Below are 24,576 nucleotides of genomic sequence, written 5' to 3'. Positions count from 1 at the left end.
AGAGGAATTGCAAGTTCCAGGCTGGCCAGCAGATAAGTGGCTGCTTCTGGGTGGGATAGAAAGCCAAGGGGGTTAGAAGGGAAGGTTGGTGAGGATGTGGATGAGAGGTGCAGTGTGGGTCAGGAAAGTGCTAAGAAGTGTGTGCATTGGGGAAAGTGAGAGTGTGGGGGGGAGGGGGGGAGCAAAAGCAGGTTGGGGAAAGTGCAAGTGGGTGTGTGAAAAACAGGGTGAGCAGGGTGCAAGGAGGTGCATGAGAGGCAAGGTTGAGGAGTGCAAGGGAGGAATGCAGAAGAAGCACAGGTTAGAAAGGGTGCACAAAGGTGTGCAGGATAGTTAGGGAAGGTGTGTGAGGAAGTGGGCGACAGGGAGTGTGTGCAAGGATGAGGGAGATCAGGAAGGTTGCCTGAAGGTGTGACATAGATAAAGGGGTGTGTGAGAGAGGAACAGAGAGGGTTGAGGTGGATGGGCAGGAGTACACGACGTGCAGAAGGCTGAGGGAGAGGGTGCAGGTAGGGGAGACCTACCTAGCGACTTGTGACTGCTGATTTCCCCATTGACTGTCTAGAGAGGTTGGCAGGGAAGATTGCAAATCACAATCACATGATTGCTAGCTGCTCTAGGCTAGTCATAATTCTGAGTCAGTTTCCAAGTGCCTAGACACGAGCACAGGGATGCTGGGATTGTCAGAATTCTGAGGGCCAATCATAACCACCATCTGCTCAATGCCATCATAACACAAAGTGGATCAACTTACAAACACTGCTTTGATAGACTACGAAATTCTTTTTGAATGAAAAGGAGGAAAAAAATTAACTCAAGATAGTTCTCAGGATTCTTTTCTTTTGAGAGGAGTTGCAAATATGTATACAAATACAGTATAGAAGAATATCCCTGTCTATCAAGACATATAGTACATAAATTGGTATATTTATTTAGGAATATTGCATCTTTATTATTTTTATAAGTAACTCAAGGTGGCGAACATACCTAATATTCCTTCTTCCTGTTTTCCGCACAACAACAACCATGTGAGGTGGATTGAAATAAGAGAGACCAACTGGCTTGACATGACAGCTGGCTTTCATGCCTGGGACTAGAACTCACAGTCTCCCAGTTTCTAAGTCAGCATCTTAACCACTACATCAAATTGGGTCTTCTGGTTGCTGGATGAACAGAGATGAATCTTTCACTGATTTCTCTAATGTATTCATTGCTTTGCATTTAATATGGCCAGTATGGAAGAATTGTGTGGTGGGACCAAAAGAACGTGTGTAGGTTTAACTCCACAAGTGTCTCTGAAGTCTATTTCTATGTAGTCAGTGCAATACAGCATTCACTTGGCTTGAAAAATTTCCTGCCGGTAAAAATTTATTTTTATTATACAGTATGGTATATGCTGCCCGTCTCACTATCCAAAGCAACTTTGATAAATAGAACATATTGCAGTGAATGGATTGACTTGATGGGTTAAAGTTGCCAATTCCTGTTTATACCAGTGCTGCTTCAACTGGGCAGTACCTATAATTTAGTGATAGTTTGAGGTATAATCAATTTTTATATCTGTTGGGATTTGAGAAGTAATGACTTCTATAGGATTGATGAAGAAATGATGCCATATATTCAGGCAACATAGGATTTATAAGTGTGTTGCTCTTATGGTTCTAGATTTTTTTTAGTTGACTGACAACAGTGTACAGGAGAAAAGATGGGGTAGAAATTGGTCAGTGTGCTAGTGGGATGTCAATTTATTAAGTACAGATACACATTTATTAATTTCCCAAGTTTTAAATTCCAATTTCACATAAAATAGTTGTGGTTCTAAATTTTACCAGATTATTGCTTTCTTTTAAGATTATACTACTCGGGAGAACTTGAAAGTCTGCAACTAAAGAAAGGTAGTATAAGGAATTTCATGCCCTATTTAATGTTGGCGATCTTAGAATGAGATATCACACACATTTCACCAAGTCCATCGTCTTCTGATGTGATCAGATGTCCTTCGGTAGTTGAAGATAAAGATCAGTTTATACACACATGCTGGAAAAGGGTATAATGTTTCCACTGGTAGGAAGCTTAGGAGACTGGCTTCTGTTGTGTGGGAATTCTGTGGTTTACAAATACAGCAGCAGTGACTGGAAAGTCTTAATTCCAGATCATTTGAGGAGGCCCTACTTGTGTATTTTTGAAGGAAGAGCATTCAGAGATGGAAAGAAAGAACCCTTCTCATGGCAGTGAACTGTCCTCTCAGCTGCTGCAAATGAAGTTTGTTTTAAAAAGGGGAAGGGTGGAGAATCAGCAATGGCTCGTGCCCCAGATTGTTAGGGCATGCCTTTTGTTTACCTGTTATGAAGCTGTTAATTCAGTGGAACAGCTGCCAGACAACTTAGAATTTAAGTAGCTGTGATAGCAGTCGAAATGTTCTTAGAGTTGTTATACTGCCAGGAATCGTGTGCATAATATTGGCTACCTTTTTTCCCTGTGATTATTGCAATATGCAGAGGCTGCTTCAGCAAATACCAATTTCTGCTTTGAGATTTATGGAACATGGCTTCTAAAAGGTTCTTTAGCACAGAAAGAAATATATATATATATATATATTGAGAACCTGGAAGTACAGTTTGGTCATCTCCAGTGGCTGTCTCACTGTGAAACAAAATGCATAAATGGTAGGCTGAAGAACTTCGGAGTTCTTTAATGGTTGTAATTATCAGAATCTGGACAACCACTTATGATGCATACAGTTTGTGTATATAAGTTAAAACATAACATCAAAGCAAGAAAGGTATTTAAATCTCTCTGCAGGATGTCGTTGAATCTATGTGAAAACTGAATCTATGTGAAAACTCCTGTCATGCAGTTGCTCAGCAGTGCAGTTTTTTTGGTCAATAAAATAATAGTTTGCAGAGTCGAATTGCCTGTTTCTCAAAGACCCAAGAGGGGTCTACAAGCACATAATCCTCTGTAAATTTTAACCTATAGGCAGCCCGAAAACGTAAGATTGCCATTCGGAAAGCCCAGGGGAAAAACGCTGAAGCCATCCGAGAGTTGAATGAGTATTTGGAACAGTGAGTGTTTTACAAGAATACACATTGTGTCGCTTTATCCTAATCTCTTTTTTAATTAAAAAGGTATTTGCATATGATTTTTTTTTCTCTTTGCCTCCTTGCTGTTCATTTTATAGAATCTGTTTTCTCCATCTTCCTTTGTTCAGATTTGTTGGGGACCAGGAAGCCTGGCATGAGCTCACTGAGCTCTACATCAATGAACATGAGTAAGTTGTTTGCAAAGTCTAATTCATAAAGGACTGAGAAGGGTTTTTTTTTCCCCCATACAAAAAGGGATTGCTTTCTTAAAGCGATTATTACATACTCTTTTTCCCAATGGCCATTTCCCCCCCTTTTTATAAATAGGAAAAAGTTTCTAATTTTTTTTTATTAGAATGCATTTTTATGGACTTGTCAAGCACATTTTATTTAGCTGACATGTTTTTGGTAGCTTGTTTAGAAGCATTTTATTAATATTGCCTGATGTAAGTACTGATCTCCTAAATTCAAGAAAAAGCATGCATGAACTGTTATTTAAAATTTTATCATGCTTCTCTGAAGAGACAGGCTATATATGATTTGCAGCAGAGACGAATGTTTTCTAAACAATAAATAGACATTAAAATAAGAATGTTGTCTCTTGGATAAATAGCAGCATGCACTCAAGAATGTTGGCACTTTTCTATTGGATCTTGAATGTTTTTGTTCACTTTTTATTGCTTTAGTGACAAGGGGAAATCCCAGCATGAGCAGATTAGTGTACAGCTTTAGTTCAGTTTTTTAAATATATGGCATTAATTCTAACCTTCATTCCAAAAGGAAATTATTGTGTTTTTTTTCTCTCCAACTTTATTTCTTAGGCCAAATCTTAGTGTTGTTGATTTCTATGCATATTTCAAGGAATAAGAAAGTACAGTAATGAGGTTCTCAGAAGAAAAGCAGCTATTTCTATAGAGTTAGCAAAAATAGCTTTAATTCTCTTTTTAAGAACATAGCTTAAATTTGCTGAGTGGTGTTTGTTTGTTTATTTATTTGAATTTATATGCTACCCATCTCATAATCAAAGCAACTTACACATTGCTTTTAGTATATTAACAATATAAGTGCAATATATATATAATAATTTATAATTAAGAGGTTCAGAAACAACAAAATATTATTTTTTATTAGCCTCTTGTGGCATATTTTATTAACACTTTTATTATGACATACTCTGATATGGACTATATCCTACTTTATCAGATGCATGGATAAAACTGGCAGGTGGCAATTAAAAATACATATTTCTATAAATTTAATAGCAATCATAAACAGACATATTGATAAAATTAGAAATTAAAAGTGTCCAAATTTTTGAAACAGAACTCAAATACTTTCACAAAATCCATGAAGAATATATCTTCTAAGTATTTCCTTTTTGGCAAAAATGTTAAATAGAATCAGCTTTAATAAAAGAGATGATAAAAGTTACAGTTACATAAAAACATCATGGTTACATATATTATATTTTTTAGGCAGATTACAAATAAAGTGAACCCAAAAAGTAAAGGACAAGGGATGTATGTGGAATTTTGTGGAGGGAATGGTTGTCAGAATAATTAGTATTTGATAGAGAAGAATATTTGTAGCTCAGTTGGAATGGGGGATCTTTGATGCACTCTAAGCTTGGTTGTTGTTTTGCAGACATTTCACTACCCAAACAAGGTAACATCAGTAGTACACTGCTGATGTTACCTAGTTTGGGTAGTGAAATGTCTGTCTGCAAGAAAGCAACCAAACTTAGAAACCATCAAAGACCCCTGGAATCAGTATTTCTGATTTTTCATTCACTTCTCCCAAGCCAGATTCCAAGAGGTAGCACAGAAAAACTTGTGAATTTTCAGGGTTCAGTAAATGCAACACAAGGGGTTAAGAATGTATTAAGATCTGCAAATGAAATTCAGTTCTGATTGCTGTAGATTATAGTTATCAAGTTGCCTTAAACAAGCAAACAAGGCTTTCGGGGTTTTGTTATAATATTTACGACAGATCCTTTGTTTGCATTTGTTTTTAGGTGTGGTTTTATAGAATAGACTGAAGTCTGATTTTGTAATAAAAGTTGTAGTTTTTGTTGTTGTTTTTAAAAATGTGGGTTTGGAACACATGTTTGGTAGTCAATCTGCGGTAACTTAACTAAGCATGCACTTTCTCTTGCTATCGTATGTTAGAAGTCAGTTGCCACAGATTTTGAAAGCTTGTAGAAGTTGAGTATATTTTATAAAAAGCATGTGTTTGAAGGATGCGTATTGAATCTTCAAAATACATAAGTTTAGTACATTATTGACCATATTTAGCTTACATGAATAAACTACTATAATGAAGCATCATTTAAAACCACATTGTATATGAAAGCACTATGCACTATACTGTACTTTTCATTTTTTCATAACTTTGAGAATTGAGAAATTTGGTACTATACAATCCTGAGAAATTTATCTTCCTTTTGCTAAACAGAACTTACAATTGAAATCCTCAGTAATATTGTGAACTGCAGATGCTCCAAGGAGTAATATATCTGCTTATGGGTAAGATTTTTGTGAATCCAACCCAATCCAATCTTATCCAGTTTGCAAAATCTTACCCACATAAATTTCTTTGTCACTTAAATGCTTTTTTCTTTTGCCTGTTCTATAAAAACAAAATCAATTTATTTTTTTTTAACATTGTTTTTATCCTGACATTATAATAAACCCCCAAATTGTCTGTTTTTCTTTAACTCTCTTTTGTCTTTAGTTATGCAAAGGCTGCCTTTTGCCTGGAGGAACTCATGATGACTAATCCTCACAACCACTTGTATTGCCAACAGTTTGCAGAGGTGAATATTTTAATAATAATAATAATAATAATAATAATAATAATAATAATAATAATAATAATAATAATAATAAAAAAAGTTGGAAGGGACCTTGGAAGTCATCTAGTCCAACCCCTGCTCAGGCAGGAAACCCTATACCATTTCGGACAAATGGCTGTCCAGTCTCTTCTTAAAAACTTCCAGTTTTGGAGCATTCACCGCTTCTGGAGGCAGGTTGTTCCACTGGTTAATTGTTCTAACTGTCAGGAAGTTTCTCCTTAGAAGACTAGGAGCAGCTAGTAATTGTCCCAAAGGAATGGTCAGTTGGATATACTCTCTTCATAACTTGTTTGTTTGTCCTCTCCCGTGGCTCACATTCAATTTCTCCTACCATGATTTTCCATCCTTTTTCCCTATGACATGTCCCTTGTTTCAGAATTTTTTAAAAATAATACATTTAATTTTTTTTTAAAGTCTTAAATTTTAATTAAATTTTTAATATTTTTGTTGTTGTTAGTTGTGAAGTCGTGTCCGACCCATTGCAATCCCATGGACAACGTTCCTCCAGGCCTTCCTGTCCTCTGCCAACTTTTGGAGTCCATGCCTACTGCTTCAGTGACTCCATCCAGCCACCTTATTCTCTGTTGTCCCTTCTTCTATTGCCCTCAATCTTTCCCAGCATTAGGCTCTTCTCCAGTGAATCCTTCCTTCTCATTAGGTGGCCAAAGTACTTGAGTTTCAACTTCAGGATCTGGCCTTCTAAAGAGCAGTCAGGGTTGATCTCCTCTAGGACTGACCGGTTTGATTGCCTTGCAGTCCAGGGGACTGCAAATATTTTAATTTGTTATAATCTATAAAAGGAAAGCCCATGAAATACCTTTCTTGTATATTAAACCAAATTAATCTTATATATTTATGTTATGCAGTTCAATAAAACTACTAATAACTGGAGTGAATTTATTTAATTATAGGTAAAAATGAGACACAAAATGCAAACTGGTAAATACAGACCAAATTACTATATAGCTCTTCAGATAGACCCCTGACAATACCTGCATTAAATATTTAACATCAACTGTCTCAACTATCTCACCTGATAAAAAAAAATTAGGGGGAAAATTGCCTAACTTTTCTATATATGTAATGCATGATAAATTATATATTCTTTTAAAATTGACATCTTTAGAAAGTCTGTTAAAATAAATGTTTAATTTACAGGTTAAATATACTCAAGGAGGGCTTGAGAACCTTGAGCTCTCACGAAAATACTTTGCACAGGCATTAAAACTGAACAACAGAAACATGAGAGCATTGTTTGGTCTTTACATGGTAAGTCCAGAAAGCAGGGTGTTTTTGTTCAAAAATGATTTGCCTTGTTATTTAAATTTGGAAAAGGAAGGTTTCTATTTACTAATAGAAAGGAAAAAAGATTTTCAAGATCTATTGTGAAAAAGCTTGGATTGTCTCAGTTCTTTCTCTACTAATAAGTACATTTACTTAGCATTAGTAGCATTTATATTTTCTATCCATTTTGTTATTATTTGGCCAGTATCAGCATTTTCAGCGATGAATTGTAGTGGTGCCATAATCACACTATAAAATTTAAAGTGGAATTGAAGAGTTATATTTGTTAATTTATTCTACAGTACAGTATATGCAGATTTTCTGATAAATTAGCTTGCCTTAAACTAATCCATTGGAAAGATGACTTTTGAATAGCTTTGACTTTAAATGTCTTTTCAGCTATGAAACAGCTAACCTAATTTGCATGAATATATCTTCTCTTTAAAAAAACATAAATACTGTTGCATTGTCCTATTCCATTGTAGTAATACAGTGGGCATAAACAGTGAAATAGATACTTGTAATGTTGTTTACAGGTACTTCTTGATTTACAACCGTAATTGGGACCGGAAATCTGTCATAAGTCATTATGGCCATAAGTCAAGGCACCCATGTGATCCAAAGCAATTTGGTTGATGTTTTTAGCCCTTGGGAACCATCTAGAGTCACTTGTCAAGTGAGCAGCCGTATACGTTGCACACATACAATGAGGAAAAAAATTATTTGATCCCTTGCTAATTTTGTATGTTTGCCCACTGACAAAGAAATGATCAGTCTATAATTTTAATGGTAGGTTTATATTAATAGTGAGAGACAGAATAACAACAACAAAAATCCAGAAAAATGCATTTCAAAAAACTTATAAATTGATTTGCATTTCAATGAGTGAAATAAGTATTTGATTCCCTATCAATCAGCAAGATTTCTGGCTCCCAGGTGTCTTTTATACAGGTAACTAGCTGAGATTAGGAGCACTCTTTTAAAGAGAATGCAATCAATCAGATTCCAAACTCTCCACCATGGCCAAGACTAAAGAGCTGTCCAAGGATGTCAGGGACAAGATTGTAGACCTACACAAGGCTAGAATGGGCTACAAGATTTTTGCCAAGCAGCTTGGTGAGAAGGTGATAACAGTTGGTGTGATTATTTGCAAATGGAAGAAACACAAAATAACTGTTAATCTCCCTCAGTCTGGGGTTCTATGCAAGATCTCACCTCATGGAACTTCAATAATCATGAGAACGGTGAGGAATCAGCCCAGAACTACATGGAAGGATCTTGTCAATGATCTCAAGGCAGCTGGGACCATAGTCACCAAGAAAACAATTGGTAACACACTATGCCGTGAAGGACTGAAATCCTGCAGCACCTACAAGGTCCCCTGCTCAAGAAAGCACATGTACAGGCCTGTCTGAAGTTAGCTAATGAACATCTGAATGATTCAGAAAAGAACTTGGTAAAAGTGTTGTGGTCAGATTAGACCAAAATCGAGCTCTTTGGCATCAACTCAACTCGCTTTGTTTGGAGGAGGAAGAATTCTGTCTATGACTCCAAGAATACCATCCCCACCGTTAAACATGGAGGTGGAAACATTATGCTTTGGGGGTGTTTTTCTGCTAATGGGACAACTTCACCACATCAAAGGGACGATAGACAGGGCCATATACCATCAAATCTTGGGTGAGAACTTCCTTCCCTCAGCTAGGGCATTGAAAATGGATTGTGGATGGGTATTCCAGCATGGCAATGACCCAAAACACACGGCTAAGGCAACAAAGGAGTGGCTCAAAAAGAAGCACATTAAGGTCCTGGAGTAGCCTAACCAGTCTCCAGACCTTAATCCCATAGAAAATCTGTGGAGGGAGCTGAAGGTTCGAGCTGTCAAATGTCAGTTTCCAAACCTTAATGACTTGGAGAGGATCTGCAAAGAGGAGTGGGACAAAATCCCTCCTGAGAAGTTTGCAAACCTGGTGGCCAGCTACAAGAAACATCTGACTTCTGTGATTGCCAGCAAGGGTTTTGCCACCAAGTACTAAGTCATGTTTTGCGAAGGGATCACTCATTAAAATGCAAATCAATTTATACCTTTTTTGAAATGCATTTTTCTGGATTTTTTTTGTTATTCTGTATCTCACTGTTAAAATAAAACTACCATTAAAATTATAGACTGATCGTTTCTTTGTCAGTGGGCAAACATACAAAATCTGCAGAGGATCAAATAATTTTTTGGCTCCTGTAATAAATACCTTTGTTTCAGAAGTTGTTCCATGATATGCAGGACTGTTTGCCAACTACAAATTCAAAGAAATTCAGAAACTAGCTTTTTGTATTTGGTGGACAAATCTACCATATCTATGATTTTTGTCCAACAGAATCAAAATACTTATTTATTGATTCTGAATTCTGATTTAAAAAGTATTAATTTTTCAGCATAGATGATAGGACAAGATTCAATATGTATAGTATATTTTAGTTAAATTGTCAAAAAAAAAATCCTGATTTGTTTCCTGTTGTACTTCTAGTCTGCCAGCCATATTGTCTCCAATTCCAAAGCCAGTGCAAAAGTTAAAAAGGATAATATGAAGTATGCAAGTTGGGCTGCAAACCAAATCAATAGAGCTTACCAGGTGAGTATTTTGTTAAACTCAATAACATTTGTATAATATATTAGTTTTTAAAACTTGATGGTGCAGCAAAGGAAATTATTTACAATGATCGTAAAAAGCCACTCACATACATATTTGGGTATGACCTATATAATACAAAAATTTTAAAACCCATTCTTTTTGGAATTATGAATACACAATAGAAATTATTTAATTTCTGAATATGTGAATGTTGTTATCAAAAGGACATACTAAACAGGAACAGACTATACATCCTATCTGTGTTTTATGTTTTTTTTTCCAGCATTACATCTTTAGAAATCATTTTTTCCATATTTCATAAGACACAAAGGTATTTGCTAACTGTTAGTGTCCTTTATTAAATGTGCTTCCAATAGGCTTTATTAGTTTATTTGTTACATTATTTTATTTACTTTGGTCTATTTTCTTGGGAGTGTACCCTAATTTTATCTACATCAACCATGTAGGCAGAGAAACAATGAATTTGTCCAAAGTTCACCCAGTGAGCTCCCCCGTTCAGTCCATTGCATTGATGTATTCTTGTCTTAAAAACCTGACTAGAATTTTTGATTAATCAGGTTTGTATATTTGTAAATGGAAAACTATTAAGGCCATATATTTTGAACAAATATCTAACACTATGTTCAAACAATCAAAATGATACCTCTGTACATGGAAATCACCAATTGCCTATATTATTGTTAAAAGGAGGCAAAGGAGCTCAGTTATATTATCAAAGACATGGCCAGGTGCTGACTGTGGAACAGATTATGAATTGTTTAGATGCAGTTTCCAAGTTAAGCTGAAGAAGAAGAAAGTCAGTCAGTTTCCACAAAATGATCTTGAATATATGCCTACCATTTTCAAGAAGAATATTGGGAATTGCTTTGAAGTCCTGAATCTCACTAATAGAGAATCCAAGAAATGATGGAATGAGCTTAAAGAAGCTGTGAAGGATAAATGTGAAAAGAAACTGCCAGTAAGGAAGAAAGAAAAAAAGCTAACTGGATATAGGAAAAAACTGTGAAAATTGCAAAGAGTAGACAGGACAAAAACCTTAGAAAAGTACTTAAAGAATTTCAAACAGTTCTTAGAAGAGACAAGAACCATTATTATAACAACAGCTGTAAAGGCATTGAACATGCTGATAAAAGAAAATATTTGAGGATAGAAGGAGACCTAGAAAAACAAGAAAAGTCTTTCAAAAGAACTCTGAATTCAGAAGGGACTTGTAACTTGAATTTGTAGGCTAAAACAGAGATCACCAACCTTTTCGTTCTGGTGGCCCGGAGGGAAAGGGAGAAGCTGGGAAATGTGTTTGAGTGAGTGCACGCAAATGGAGCCATGCGCACCTGCACGGTGCTAGCAGCTCTGCGCAGGCGCTAGCAACCGCCGCTAGCACCTGTGCACATGCGCAAACGGGCCTCACGCACCTGCATGAGCTAACAGCCCCGTTTGCACAGGTGCTAGCTGCCCCCCGATCCGGATTCTGGAGGCCTTTTCCAGGCTGCTGCTGCCCAGATTTGAGCCTGGCGAACGCTTCTGCAGGCCTCCCCATGGCACCGGGGGGCATCGGATCAGGGGGCGGGGGAGTCACGGAAGCATTTTCAGGCCTCAAATCCAGGCGGCAGCAGGAACCACAGCAGAGATGGATCTTTTCCAGGTGAGTCCGGCGAAGCAGGAAGGGAGGGGAAAGCATGCGGTATCTTAGTGGGTCGGGGAGGCCTTAGGGGCCTGTTCCAGCACTAGGCCCTCCATGGCCTTCCCCACCCTGAGATACCTCTTGTTCGCTTAACAAGCCACGGGCATTTTAACGAGCAAGGGTGCATTTTAATGAGATTCACTCTACAAGTTTTTGAGTTACAAGTGGAATGGGCAGGCTCCATTACACTCGTAACTCGAGGAGTACCTGTATATCTACAAAGATCAGAATTGTGCCAGTTGTGGTATTTTCGTGACACTCATTGGAAGCGAAGGTTGGACTTTAAAGAAGCAGGATAGGAAGAGTATTGACGCTTTTGAATTTTCATATTGGAGAAGACTTCTAAGAATACTGTGGACAAACAAACAAACAAATAATCATAACCAGTAAGAATACCTAGAATTTGGTGGGAGAAACAAATTAAAATAAGGACTGTAATAGGATCTATGATAAGGCAACCAGAATGATTGGATAGAAAAGAAATATTATATTGATGTGATTATTATTTTTAAGAATATTGGGCAAAATTATATATTTAATTGTTATCTATCAAAACAATAAGAATTGTATTAACTCAATGTTTGCAAAAGAGGATATTTTGGGAAATCAACTAAAACCATTATGTGGATTATGGATTATAGAAATCAATTGTTAATGATTGTTTTACAAATGTAACCCAGACAACACACTGTTCACCAATTATTGTGATTTATGTTTTTTAAAAAATCAATAAAATATATTACAAAAATAAATAAATAATCAGTGGATCATCAAACAAATCAATCCAGAGTGCTCACTCAGGACCCAAATGATCAGGCTCAAATTATCCTACTTTGAAGGCATTATATGAAGACAAAGTTCTCTGAAGACTCTAACGCTGAGAAGGGTGAAAAGAAAGAGAAGAAGAGGACAAGATAGATGAAAGCAGGGACAGATTATCATGGAAAAAATCTTTATGGTCATTAGGAATTGACAACAACTTGATAGCATATAATCAATTGTAAATAATGCATGGAATGCTTGTTTGATTGATTTATATTGCCCGCTAGTTCTTGAATAACTGAAGATGATTCCACTCCAGCATTCTTGGTTTTGAGAGCCTTAGCATCAGCATATTGCAGTGTGCATGAACCACAAGTGTTCCTTCATATTGCTATAAATATCTTCAGTGGTTGGCATTCCTATAATGGTGCACTGTAGCAGTTTGGTTTAAAAGGTAAGAAAGTTATCAGAGTTTAATAAAACAGCCTTTTGCTTTGGGCTAATTATTTCATTCTTAATCATTGACAATGGATGCTCTGATTTTATACCAATAAAGACCAAATATCAAGCACACAGTTTCATAATCTGCAAATTAGTTTTCTTAGTGTAAAAAGTATCTTTATGAAATGGACTTTGAAATAATATCTGTTAGTAGTTTGCAAACCTGCTTCTAAAATTCAGTTCTGTAAAGTTAGATACTAAGAGTTACTTATATACATTATTTCTAAAGTCAGCAGTACAAATTATAAAATGCAATTTATATTTTATAACTTTATGGTCCAATTCCAAAACTATTGGGAAGTTATGTTGGAAGTGAATCAAAATTATCCTTAACTGCCTCTTATTTCAGTTGATATTTAACAGAACAGTTGCATTGTTACTCAACTAAAATATACTTAAAACAAATGTCAGCATTTCTTTGTGACTTCACGTATTTATGATATATTGCATACTTCAGCTGTATTTTAACAGAAAAGTGACAGATACCACATCCAGCTAAAAACTGAAAGGGGAATTTAAATATGTGGGATAAAATTACATAAATGAGAAATTGGCTTGAATATCAAATTTACACACACACCCCACCCTGACAAATGTTGCCATAAGAAACTGTTGAACAAATACCAAACTTTGCTTGACCTGAGTGTTCCATGTGGTTTGCCAGGTCTATATATTTGTATTTAAAGCTATTAAAAACATAAATGGAGTGAGCAATGCAGGTAATTGTTTCTTTGAAACATCTCTGTTGCTGAAGGTTGCCACCTTGTGATTAGAGCAATGAAGTATTCATGTTCAAGAACTGAAGTTTTAAGGAAGTGAATAACTACACCGATAATAGGTTAGCTTTATTGTATCCTGAAGCATTCCCGTGTGTACAGAAAAACTGTGTACTGGTTAAAGCATCAAGAGGGAAACTGGGAGGCCATGAGTTCTAGTCACGCCTTAGGCATAGAGCCAGCCAGGAAACCATGGACCAATAAGCTATTGGTGATCAGCTATAAGAAGGAGACAATGGCAAACCACTTCTGAGAAACCTTGCCAACAAAACTGCAGGGATTTTTCCATGCAGTTGCCAGGATTCAAAAATTGACTTGATGGCAGAAAAAGTTGTAAAAGACGAGGCATGCCATTACATTAGAGCAAAACTTTTATATAATTAAATGACCTTAATGTGGTCAGTACACCACTAAAATAGAATGAGATGTTGGAACACCTAAATCTACAGTAGATTTTTTGTTTTGTTTTACTTTCTGTAACTACTCTGTGACTTTTGTTAACCATAAATTCAAATTAGAAGTACATTTTCTTATCTTCACTGTATTAATTTATTAATATATGCATAAAAATTATGTTTAAAATTTTTCATTGCCTTTTTTGGTTGAGCTGGAACCAATTGCCATATTTTTCTGGAGAAATACCATTTTGAAGAGTGCACGTTTGAATAATCCGGTCATTTCGCAGGATTCCTTAACTGCACTAATCGAGACCTCCCGGTACATTATAGTATATAGGGCAGTCTTCAGCTTACAACCAGAATAGGACTGGAAAATTCACCAGTAAGCAGTACAGACGTTAGGCGAGACATCATGGGACCACATCCAGTTTTACTATCTTTTTTCAATTGGTCGTTAAGCGAGACATCACATGTCTGCAACTGGCAATCTCCTTCCAGCTTCCTCATTGACTTGTTGGAAGCTGGCTGGGAAGGTCACAAATGATGATTATGTGATCAGCGGATGCTACAATTTACAGAAATCCAGGCTGGTGGCTAAGCACTGGGATCATGATGGGACCACAGAGACACGGTAATAGTCGTAAGTGTGAGGGCCAGTTTTAAGTCATTTCTTTCAGCACCAGCATAACTTCAAACAGTCACTAGACAAATGGTTGAACTGAGCCTCTGCCTTTGGTAAGGCATAGATACCTCACAGTATCAATTGCTGCAAGGGAATATCCTTTTACCCTCAAATCCTGCTGGTTGGCTTCTTAAAAATACTTGTTAGCTATTGCATACTAGAATGTTGGATTATATAACCTTTGATCAGATCTTACAGGATTACTCTTATACTCATGAAGAGTTGATAATGATGAGCTGTTTTGCCAGCGTTTCCTATAATTTAATAAGATGTCGGACCATTCTCAGATGTTTCTTTGTAGCCATATGGTATAGATTTAAAGCACACACAAACATCTCACCTAAAGAGCATGCCAAATTACAGAATGTATATAATTTAGAGGCATTTCTTCACCAGCCGTGTATACCAGTCGAACTGTATGAGAGAAAGTGCACAGTTACAATGGTATAATAAAACATAATGTAATAAACTAAAATATATCTGTTACTTATATTGGGAACTTCTTTTCTGTCTGTGTGTGTGCAGCACCAAAATAAAATATAGTGTATTATTGTTTCAATTGTGCCAATGCCACTCAGTGGAGCAATTTTTCAGATTAACAGGAAATGTTATGCTTTTTAATGCCTTATATTTGTTTTAATGTATTTAAAGATAGAATAAATCAAAGATTTCTGAATGCATTTTGGCAATCAGCTTTATTTCCCCTTAAGTTGAAATCCAAATCAAAAATTATCCACAGTATCTAGTCAATTTCCGAAGAGAATAGAGGGGAGTATTCATATGTAACCTTTTGATTTCCTTTTATTTTCTTTGAAATCTTAGGCTATAGAATCAAGATTCCTCTTGTTTAAAAATATTCAGAAGGTCAAAAGCAGGTTAATTTTATTACTTTATTACCTATAAAATTACTTTTTGTCGATGTTCATAAGATGTTTAATAAACAGTCTCTTATTGAGGGCAATATTACAGATATACTGTATATATGTGTGTGTGTGTGTGTGTATATGTGTGTATATGTGTATGTACACACACACACACACATGCTTATTAACATTTGAGAACATATTACAGTTACACAGACAAAATAAAACTCATTCATTCATCCACAGAAAACTGGGAGAGTAAAGTATGAATGCTATGATCCCAGGCAATTTCTTGCCTTTCTTTTACTGCCCCAATCCTCACCTCTGATAATCATTTTAAAGTGTTTAAACACTTTTAAATGTAGAGCTTAAAATTTATTCCTTTATAATCAAATTTTGCCGAACTACATTTAAAATGAATTTTAAATAAATAAATAAGTAATAAATAAATAAATAAGCAAGCAATTTTTTTGTAATTATTGAAACCTAGGGCTACCTTTGGCTATTGTACTTTATTTGCATGTGTTTTTCAAAAGATTCTTCTTTGCTTTTGTTTTGCATAGTATGCTGGCCGTAGTAAGAAAGAGACCAAGTATTCACTGAAAGCTGTAGAAGACATGTTGGAGGCCCTACAGATCACTCAATCATAAACCATAAGAAGGATCACCGGTGATAGATATTTTCCTCCAGCTCCATTGCTAAAATTCTGTCCTCACTGACTTAAAAGTTAATTTTAAATGCCTCGTTGTGTTAACAGTGGTTTCATGTCAGTAAAAGTTGCTACCTTGAATGATGTGTTTTATAAAAATATAAGATTTCTATTTATTGCTTCTATGATGAAAAGTCACTGCAGTTAGTGAAAAGAGTAAATTCTATTGAACATAAGTCTCTTCAGACCTGGTAGAGTAAATGTTTAAGCGATAACTTGATGTAGAAATGATAAAGCAGCATTACTTCTTGACTTATGGAAGTGTAAGAGATTTGGGCAAAATAGGAGTCGCGTATCGTACATAAACTGTTTTATAGATCAGACTTAAAAGTTCACCATAATGATCAAATAATATTCCCCTGGGTATTTTGTATTGCACAATATTATTAGTATGACTGCAGCACTGATTTGTAAAATAGTAGAGAAGTGGTAAGTGCTAGAGTTTGAGCTTTATGGGTTGAGTACCACCTGTAAGGGAAGCCTTATTGTTGAAGTTACTTTCATGCTGCTGATTCTAACCTGTACCTGAAATGGCTCCTCTATTTAGATAAATGAAGACATTCTTAAATATAATAATGATAATTAATTAAGCTTGTATGCCACCCAACTCGTAACAGTCAAAAGAAATTACAATAAAACTAATAAATGATAAAAGATGGCAAGAACAAAATGGAATTAAGTCATGCTGAACCGACTTTAGTAGCAGCTGTAGAAAAGGTATATATCATTTGCTGATTTGGATTCTCTTCAAAAGTGCCGAGTTATAAAGATTTTATTATGCCCCTATCTGAAAATATATAGAAAAATATACTCAAGGGGATGGTCAGACATTGAATTTCTACCATGGCCTTACTAATGGATTCCCCCTTTACAACAATTTGTGTTTATTATTGATTGTGTTGCTGGCTTTTCAGTGTAAAAGGCCTTTAGGGAGAATAAGTAATGGTTTCTTTTCATTTGGAACATTTTAAAAATATTTTGAAAAAGCATTTGTTTCCTTTCAGATTTTCTGAATTTGTACATATCTTTAAATATCTATGCTTTCTAGGGAGGGAGAAAAAGGAGTTATATGCAGCATTCCGGTGTGGAAAAGTAATCACTGCCTTAAATTCATAACTATTTAGCTGCAGTAACTACAACACCCTTTTCTTATAACTGCTTGTTGCATAGGAATTTTTGCTCATTCCTCCACAGCAAACAGCTTTACTTCATTTTTAAAAATGCCTTTGTGCTTTCTCCACATTCTTTGTCCAAATGCCAATTTTCATGCAATAGGAACTTAGTTCAAAAGAATGAACATCTGAGAATGTGAAATCTTGTCTCAAAATTGAGTTATCTCAAAATTGAGTTAATACACATAATAAATTTCAAAATGAAATCTGTTGTAGTACATTACAAACAGCTGCTTTAATGGAATAATCTCATTGCCTATCTAAGTTGATGATTCACTCAGGTCTTTTCTGTATAAATGCAATGGAATCCAGTAAATCTGAAATGCTGTTTTTGACTGAATAAATCCAAGATGTATTGAAGTTCTTGATACTGATATTTTGATACTGAATACCGTTAGGTGAAATGGGAATCTAGGCAAAGTAGGAATTTCTAATAAATTTATTCCATTCAGTCAATGTGCATATCAAATTTATTCATTACAGCATAATTGATCAAAAGTAATTATGGGATGCTTGATTGTAAGATTTAATAATTACTTGTAGCAAGCTAGGTATTTCCAAGGCTAGAACTAGAACTCGGCTCGAAATACAATTTTTTAAAAACATTATTAAATGTTTCATAGGGCCATTCAGTCATAAAAATATTACATTGAACATATCCCAGTTTTTGGGGGTGAATTCTTATCAAGGTGCAAAAACAGACATTTCCAAATATGTTGAAAGACACAGTTTCTTTCATCTATGTCAGATGAAGTTCATCTGCCAAGCTGCATTGAAGATTGAAGAGTCAAAAATTGTGTTTAAATTCTAGTCTTTATTTTAGATGTAAACAGTGCTTGGATTAATAATAGATATTAGAGTATGTGTTTTAAACTTTTACTGTATTCATATTTGTTCAACTGAGAAGAGGGGGGGAAAAGATCAAATGATAGGGATTTTTTAAAAAAATGGATTAGAAATCAATTTGATATTTAAATTAACATATTAATTTTAATTAATTACCAGTAGTCCTTGTTTAATGACTCATTTAATAACCATTTGCAGATACAATAGTGATGAAAAAGTAACTTTGAGACAAGTTCTTGCATATACCTTCTGATGGCAATAGGCAGTTGAGAAGTATGAAATATACATTTTTAAAAAATGTATGACCTCCACAGGTCTAAAGCAAAGGAAAACTGAAACCAAGTGATAAGCACAGTTGTGGCTTCAGTTAGCGACCACTTCCCTTAGTGACCGAGTTGACGGTCCCAATTGTTCTTGCTAAATAAGGGCTACCTGTAAACCAAACATTTGTTTTTCAAATGTACCATTCCAGGATTAATTGATACAGTATAAGTGATGTGCTATTAATAGCAGATTTTAACTGCAAAAGTGCATTAGGGCTGCTCCTGTTACTTAATTTTCTCATCACACCCTTTCTAAATTCTCTGAGATTGTTGTCACATCAGAACTTGGCACTTGTAGGGGGATAGGAAAACTGGCAGAAAACTAATCACCAGTTAAATGAATGCATTCTGTATCCCACACCCCATCTCTTCCTGTTTAAATACCATAGTTTGGGCATTTTGCTTTTTGAAACATGTTTAACTTGGCCCTTACTTCATGGTGCGGGCTAGCTAAGGAAGGGAGAAGACTGTAATGATGCATTGGCAAGATTTCAAGCTATGACATAAATCATTTAAAAAAGATGTTTTCTGACAGTATAAGGGGTAAGCCAGATTTTCTTGTCTGCACAGAGAAAGGCTGGGTAGAAGTCTACAGGGTTAATTTTATCTGAGGGATTTGTTCTGCATATAATCAATATGCAGCTTGAATAAACATATTAATAAATAAAAATAGCTGTTTCTCAATCAATGTGGGATGGGCATTGGCGTTCAGTTTGATATGCCTTTTATACTCAAGATTATTGACACACCTTTAATTGGTTAAGCATTCATTAGTTTGCTTTGACTACATAAATAAAATATTTTGTTTGAAAAATTGTAGAAACAAATTACAAAACATGTAATTTTAGTGACCAAGTTTTAAAAATTATTATTTGTAAATTATTGATTCATCAGACCTGACTCTTAATGCAAATGGAACTGAACTGGAAAAAAAAACAATGCGATAAAAAATTTGGACTTTTGTTTTCTCCTTCAATAAACTTCCGCCCATTTAAAAAATGTGAAAAAAAAACTATGTAGGTGAATGCCTCACAAGCTATAGTCCACTTCCCTGCATACATCAAGATAAATAGGTTCCAGTTCATTAATGTACTTTGTAACTAGACTAAGTGTATATAAGTCTACAAAACTAATATATTAAATAAAACTGTTGAAATATCTTGTATCTTCCTAGATGTACTTAGATTTGGGTTCTGATAAGGATATAATAAAGAAAGAATTCATTTAGTGTTCCATCATTTGCATAATTTTTGGGTGATAATTTAATTCAATTTTGCCTCTGTTATCTCACATTTTTACAGAGCCTTAGACGTTTCATTTTATTTCTCCTTTGGCACAGTGGCCTTTGTGACTGCATTCATGCTTGCTGTGTATTGTATTATAAGGTTACGTGAATTTTGGACATTTTACAAAGGAAGGATCAAAATCCCTAACTCCATTTTCTTTCCTAGCGAGAATTCCATTGCTTGCATTTTCCATCCACCCAAGAATATCACTGAGGCCTTTGCCATAAAGTGGTTTATACTGTAAGAGAAGATTTCATAGTAATAAACTTTACAACCCAGAACTTGCAAGTTAGCAATGGCAGTACAGTAATACAGTTTTGTGCAAAAGATGCACTACCTTGTGGAAGCAAAATTGCATGTATAATATTTGTGTTAAAAATATGGGCCCTGAACTCCCAAAGAACAATTGAATTTTTACCAGCTGCATTGCACTGTTGGCACATGGTTACCTTGCGCTCAACAGAAACATCCTGAATATTTAACACAACCTACTGCCAAGCCAGTTCTCCCCAGTCCTATAGCTTCTGAGGTCATGGAATTCAGCAGCAAATCATCCAATTATTGTTTAACTCCATCTCATATCAGTCCTACCGTTTTAATATTTCCTTCCCGAATAAAATAACACAGAGTGCTGAATGCACTCATTAGCCACAGAATGTGGAGTAGGTAATAAATGGATATCCAGGTATTATTGAAGTCCAACTGCCATAATTTATAAGAGTATTACTTTTACGAAGAAAGACCCTGTTTATTGCAGGTAGATTTTCTGCCACTTCTTCAAAAAGGCAAATGACCTCAGATTCAATGGTATAACCATTCCAGCTAAAGTACTTTCAACTGTACTGTACCTAACTTTTCCCATTGTGCTGAGTTAAAGCTTGGTTGGCTGGCTGGCTGGCTCTTAAGTTCAGCAACTCAATATTTCTGGATAAGCAAAACAGGATTTGCAATATGTTCCTAAATCATTGTGTACAACTTAGGGATAAAGTAGGGCTCTTCTGTCTTCACAAATCAGATGTGATGATTCTGATTAAATAAAAGCATATCTTGTAAATAAAGTGGCATCTATCCAAGGGGGGTTGCAAAGAATGGCATAGATGTACCAATTGGTACATCTTTGTAGCAATTGGTTGCTACAAAGAAGACGGAGTGCAGCTATTCTCCAAAGCACCTGAAGGCAAGACAAGAAGCAACGGATAAAAATTAATCAAGGAGAGAAGCAACCTAGAATTAAGGAGAAATTTCCTGACAGAACAATCAGTGGAACAACTTGCCTCCAAAAGTTGTGAATGCTCCAACTGGAAGTTTTTAAGAAGAGACTGGACAACTATTTGTCTGAAATGGTACAGGGTTTCCTGCCTGAGTAGGTGGTTGGATTAGAAGACCTCCAAGGTCCCTTCCAACTGTTTTTTTTTTTTCTTCTTCTTCTTCTTCTTCTTCTTCTTCTTCTTCTTCTTCTTCTTCTTCTTCTTCTTCTTCTTCTTCTTCTTCTTCTTCTTCTTCTTCTTCTTCTTCTTCTTCTTCTTCTTCTTCTTCTTCTTNAGTCAGTCTATGCGATCTTTTTGCAGCAGCTTACCAGGTGGTCCACTGTTTCTTCAGCTTCTTTGCATAGGCGGCACTTACTGTCTGTTGCTGTCTTCTCAATTTTGATTTTATATGCATTTGTCTGTAAGGCTTGTTCTTGTGCAGCCAGGATTAGTCCCTCAGTCTCTTTCTTCAACTTTCCTGTTCTTAGCCATTGCAAGGTCTTGTTATTATCTGCTTTCCTAGTTATTTTTTTTTAATGTACTGGCCAGTACATACTGGTAGTGCTTTGTCTTCCCATGCCTCTATTCTGTTCTTCATTTGGTCTTTCTTGTAGGCCAGTTTGGTCTGTCCAGTAGTCAGTAAGCCTTCCTGATATACTAATTTCAGTGCATCTTCATCACTGTCCTTTAGATATTCTTCCAAAGCCATTTCTTCTTCTTCAACCATCTGATGTACTTGCAGCATTCCACGCCCATCTATTTGCCTTGGTAGATAAAGTCTGTCAATGTCACTGTGTGGATGAAGGGCATGATTCATTGTCATTATTTTTCTGGTCTTCCTATCCATTGCTTTTAGTTCTGCTTGAGTCCAGTCCACTATTCCAGCTGTGTATCTAATGACTGGAATTGCCCAGGTGTTGATTGCCTTTATGGTATTTCCTCCATTGAGTTTGGACTTTAAGATCTTCACTCTCTTGATGTATTCACCTCTAATCTTTTTCTTGATTTCAATGTGCTTGATGTTGTCAGCTTGAAGGATACCCAAGTATTTGTAGTAATCTTCCTCATCCAGACTCTTAATGTTATTTTTGTGGGGTATCTTGATTCCTTCAGTTTTCACTATTTTTTCTTGTTTGATAGTAAGTGTGGCACATTTGTCCAAGCCAAACTCCATTGCAATATCTTGGCTATAAGGACAGTGTTGAGCAGCAATTCTATTTCAGATGATGTTTTTCCATACAGCTTCAGATCATCCATGTATAGGAGGTGGGATAGTCTGGCAGATGTTTTTGATGTTTGATAGCCATGTCCTGAGTTATTCAGTATTGTTGAAAGAGGAAACAGTGCAATAACAAAATAGTAATGGTGATAATGAATCTCCTTGAAATATTCTTCTCTTGATGTTAACCTCTCCCAGTCTCTCACCATTGACCTGCAACTGTGTCTTCCATTGTGCCATCGATCTTTGCACAAATTTTCTGATGTTTCTACTGACACCTGTTATTTCTAGGTACTTGATTATCCAATCATGTGGCAGAGATGATGATGATGATGATGATGATTTTATTATTATTTTATTACATCCTCAGTTTCTCACGCTCATTGTAATTCTACAGCTTATTATTATTTTAGATTTATCACACTTTCATGGACTTGTTCCTTGCTATTACTCATGTAATGAATAGAGCAATTCACTAAGCAACGAAATCTCAAGAAACTCTCCAAAATATAAATGTACCAGAAAGATTTTTTTAAATCCAGGAATAAACAAAGGGGCATTGTCCAATATACTATGATATATTTATGGTGGGAGCTGCCTGTAGTAGAGATGAAATTAGAAACTTCAAAATTTTGTCTCTTATAGTGTTTTTTTAAAAAATGGTTTTCCAACTCCGGAAATCAAGCGCCATGAATTTTTAAAAATTATCATTAAGGCCGCTCTTCCATAATTTATGCTAAGAGGTTTTGGCCTGTTTACATATTTTGGAATTTGATGAAATTAGTAATGTGATAGTCCATTTTTAGTGAACATATCAAGCAATAAATGCTTGATGCTGTTTGGGAAGAGATCTGTTCTTTTCTCCGGGGGAGGGCTTGGTGGTGGCCCTGAAATGGCCAGGATCTTCCAGTCCAAATTTTGTAGTGTTCGGCAGTATGTTTTAACTCTGAACTAAACCAGATGCTGATCAGTTCTGTTCTTATTATCGACTTGATGTTGAGATGGTAACCAGACCCTTATTTGCAATGTTAACATTTGGAACAAATTAACAGCAGTTAGGCTGAAATGAAAAACCCCCACTTTACTAAAGAGGTTCAGTACATGTAATGCTGTAAAATCAGAAAGCCTGAAGTGTGTTAACTAGAAATAAATAAGTTAACTGTCTGTCATGCGTTCCTCACAAGGGATATGTTGTTTCCACTTTCCATGCCCATTTTTAAAAGGATTTTTAAAGCGCTGTTATGAGAGTGAGATCAACCACTATCATCTGGAGGAGTCTGATTCTTCAGACAATTTCTGTCTCATGTTCCCACCATATAGGAAAATGGCAAACAACAACATAACTCCAGAGTTAGATTTCTGTTAGTTTTAATGTAACCACCAAGAGCAACAACAACTATGTGTGTGTGTGTTTGTGTGTGTGTGTGCTTGTGTGTGCAAAACAAAACATTAAAGATTCTGTCTCCTTTTTATCTTTCTATCTAAAAATGTTTGCAATGAAGGAATAAAAACAGTTTTGTAATGCTAGTTTATTTCCTTGGTTCCTCTGTTGACACTTTGTATTTTCTGAGAATATTTCAGCCTATTTTGCAGCCTTTTAGAAGTTCAAATTAATTTCAGCAATCAGTAAAATTTCTTCCTTCTAAGACAGGAATGGGCAACCTATGTCACAGAAATCTGTATGGTATGGTTACCATGTATGACCTGGTCACTGAAATAAAAGATTTTTTCCCCTCTAAAAATATTATAGAGATTAAAAACCATTAAAACCTGGCTTTTTTCACAGGCATTAGGAACCAGAATATTGTGCCATTGTATGCCTTAACAGCACGCACACTCAAATGGTTAATATCCAACTCCATCAGACAATGTGCATCACCACTGGGACATTGCATCCCACTTCTGGGCACTGGTTTCCAGTACTTAGCAATATCATATTGCTCCACATTAGAAGACAACATGCTCTTGTCCAACTATGGTCAAAGATGCTGAACAACAAGGCCCTCCCTATTCGCCAGGATAATGCATAGTCCATCATAAGACTGAAATCCTGGTTTTCCAGCATGGAAAACCAGGTATTCACTTAACATCTACCAAGTCTAACTTCAAGAATGCCTGGAGAGAGGAATGGTCCAAGTTACCTTCTTGTGGCCTGACCATTAGTGATCCCTGTACCAAATCACCTGATTTTAACCTACCCCATTCTGGTCGAAATTGAAATAATTAGGTGTGATATTGGAAG

General features: G+C 35.7%; 1 protein-coding gene across 1 annotated transcript in view; it reads left to right on the top strand.

The window, feature by feature from the left end:
* EMC2 (ER membrane protein complex subunit 2) overlaps nt 1–17,863 on the top strand; it is a 38,040-nt gene extending 20,177 nt beyond the window's left edge. Inside the window, exons 6-11 of the mRNA XM_015819640.1 lie at nt 2,980–3,065; nt 3,212–3,271; nt 5,817–5,898; nt 7,096–7,206; nt 9,744–9,848; nt 16,096–17,863. Coding sequence (XP_015675126.1) covers nt 2,980–3,065; nt 3,212–3,271; nt 5,817–5,898; nt 7,096–7,206; nt 9,744–9,848; nt 16,096–16,182 — 531 coding nt within the window. The 3' untranslated portion in view covers nt 16,183–17,863. The remainder of the gene's footprint in view (nt 1–2,979; nt 3,066–3,211; nt 3,272–5,816; nt 5,899–7,095; nt 7,207–9,743; nt 9,849–16,095) is intronic.
* Nucleotides 17,864–24,576: the final 6,713 nt, after the last annotated feature.

The sequence above is a fragment of the Protobothrops mucrosquamatus genome, unplaced genomic scaffold (assembly GCF_001527695.2).
Source record: "Protobothrops mucrosquamatus isolate PMUCROS unplaced genomic scaffold, P.Mucros_1.0 scaffold_149, whole genome shotgun sequence".
Lineage (NCBI taxonomy): Eukaryota > Metazoa > Chordata > Lepidosauria > Squamata > Viperidae > Protobothrops > Protobothrops mucrosquamatus.
This window is presented reverse-complemented; position numbering and strand designations above follow the sequence as displayed.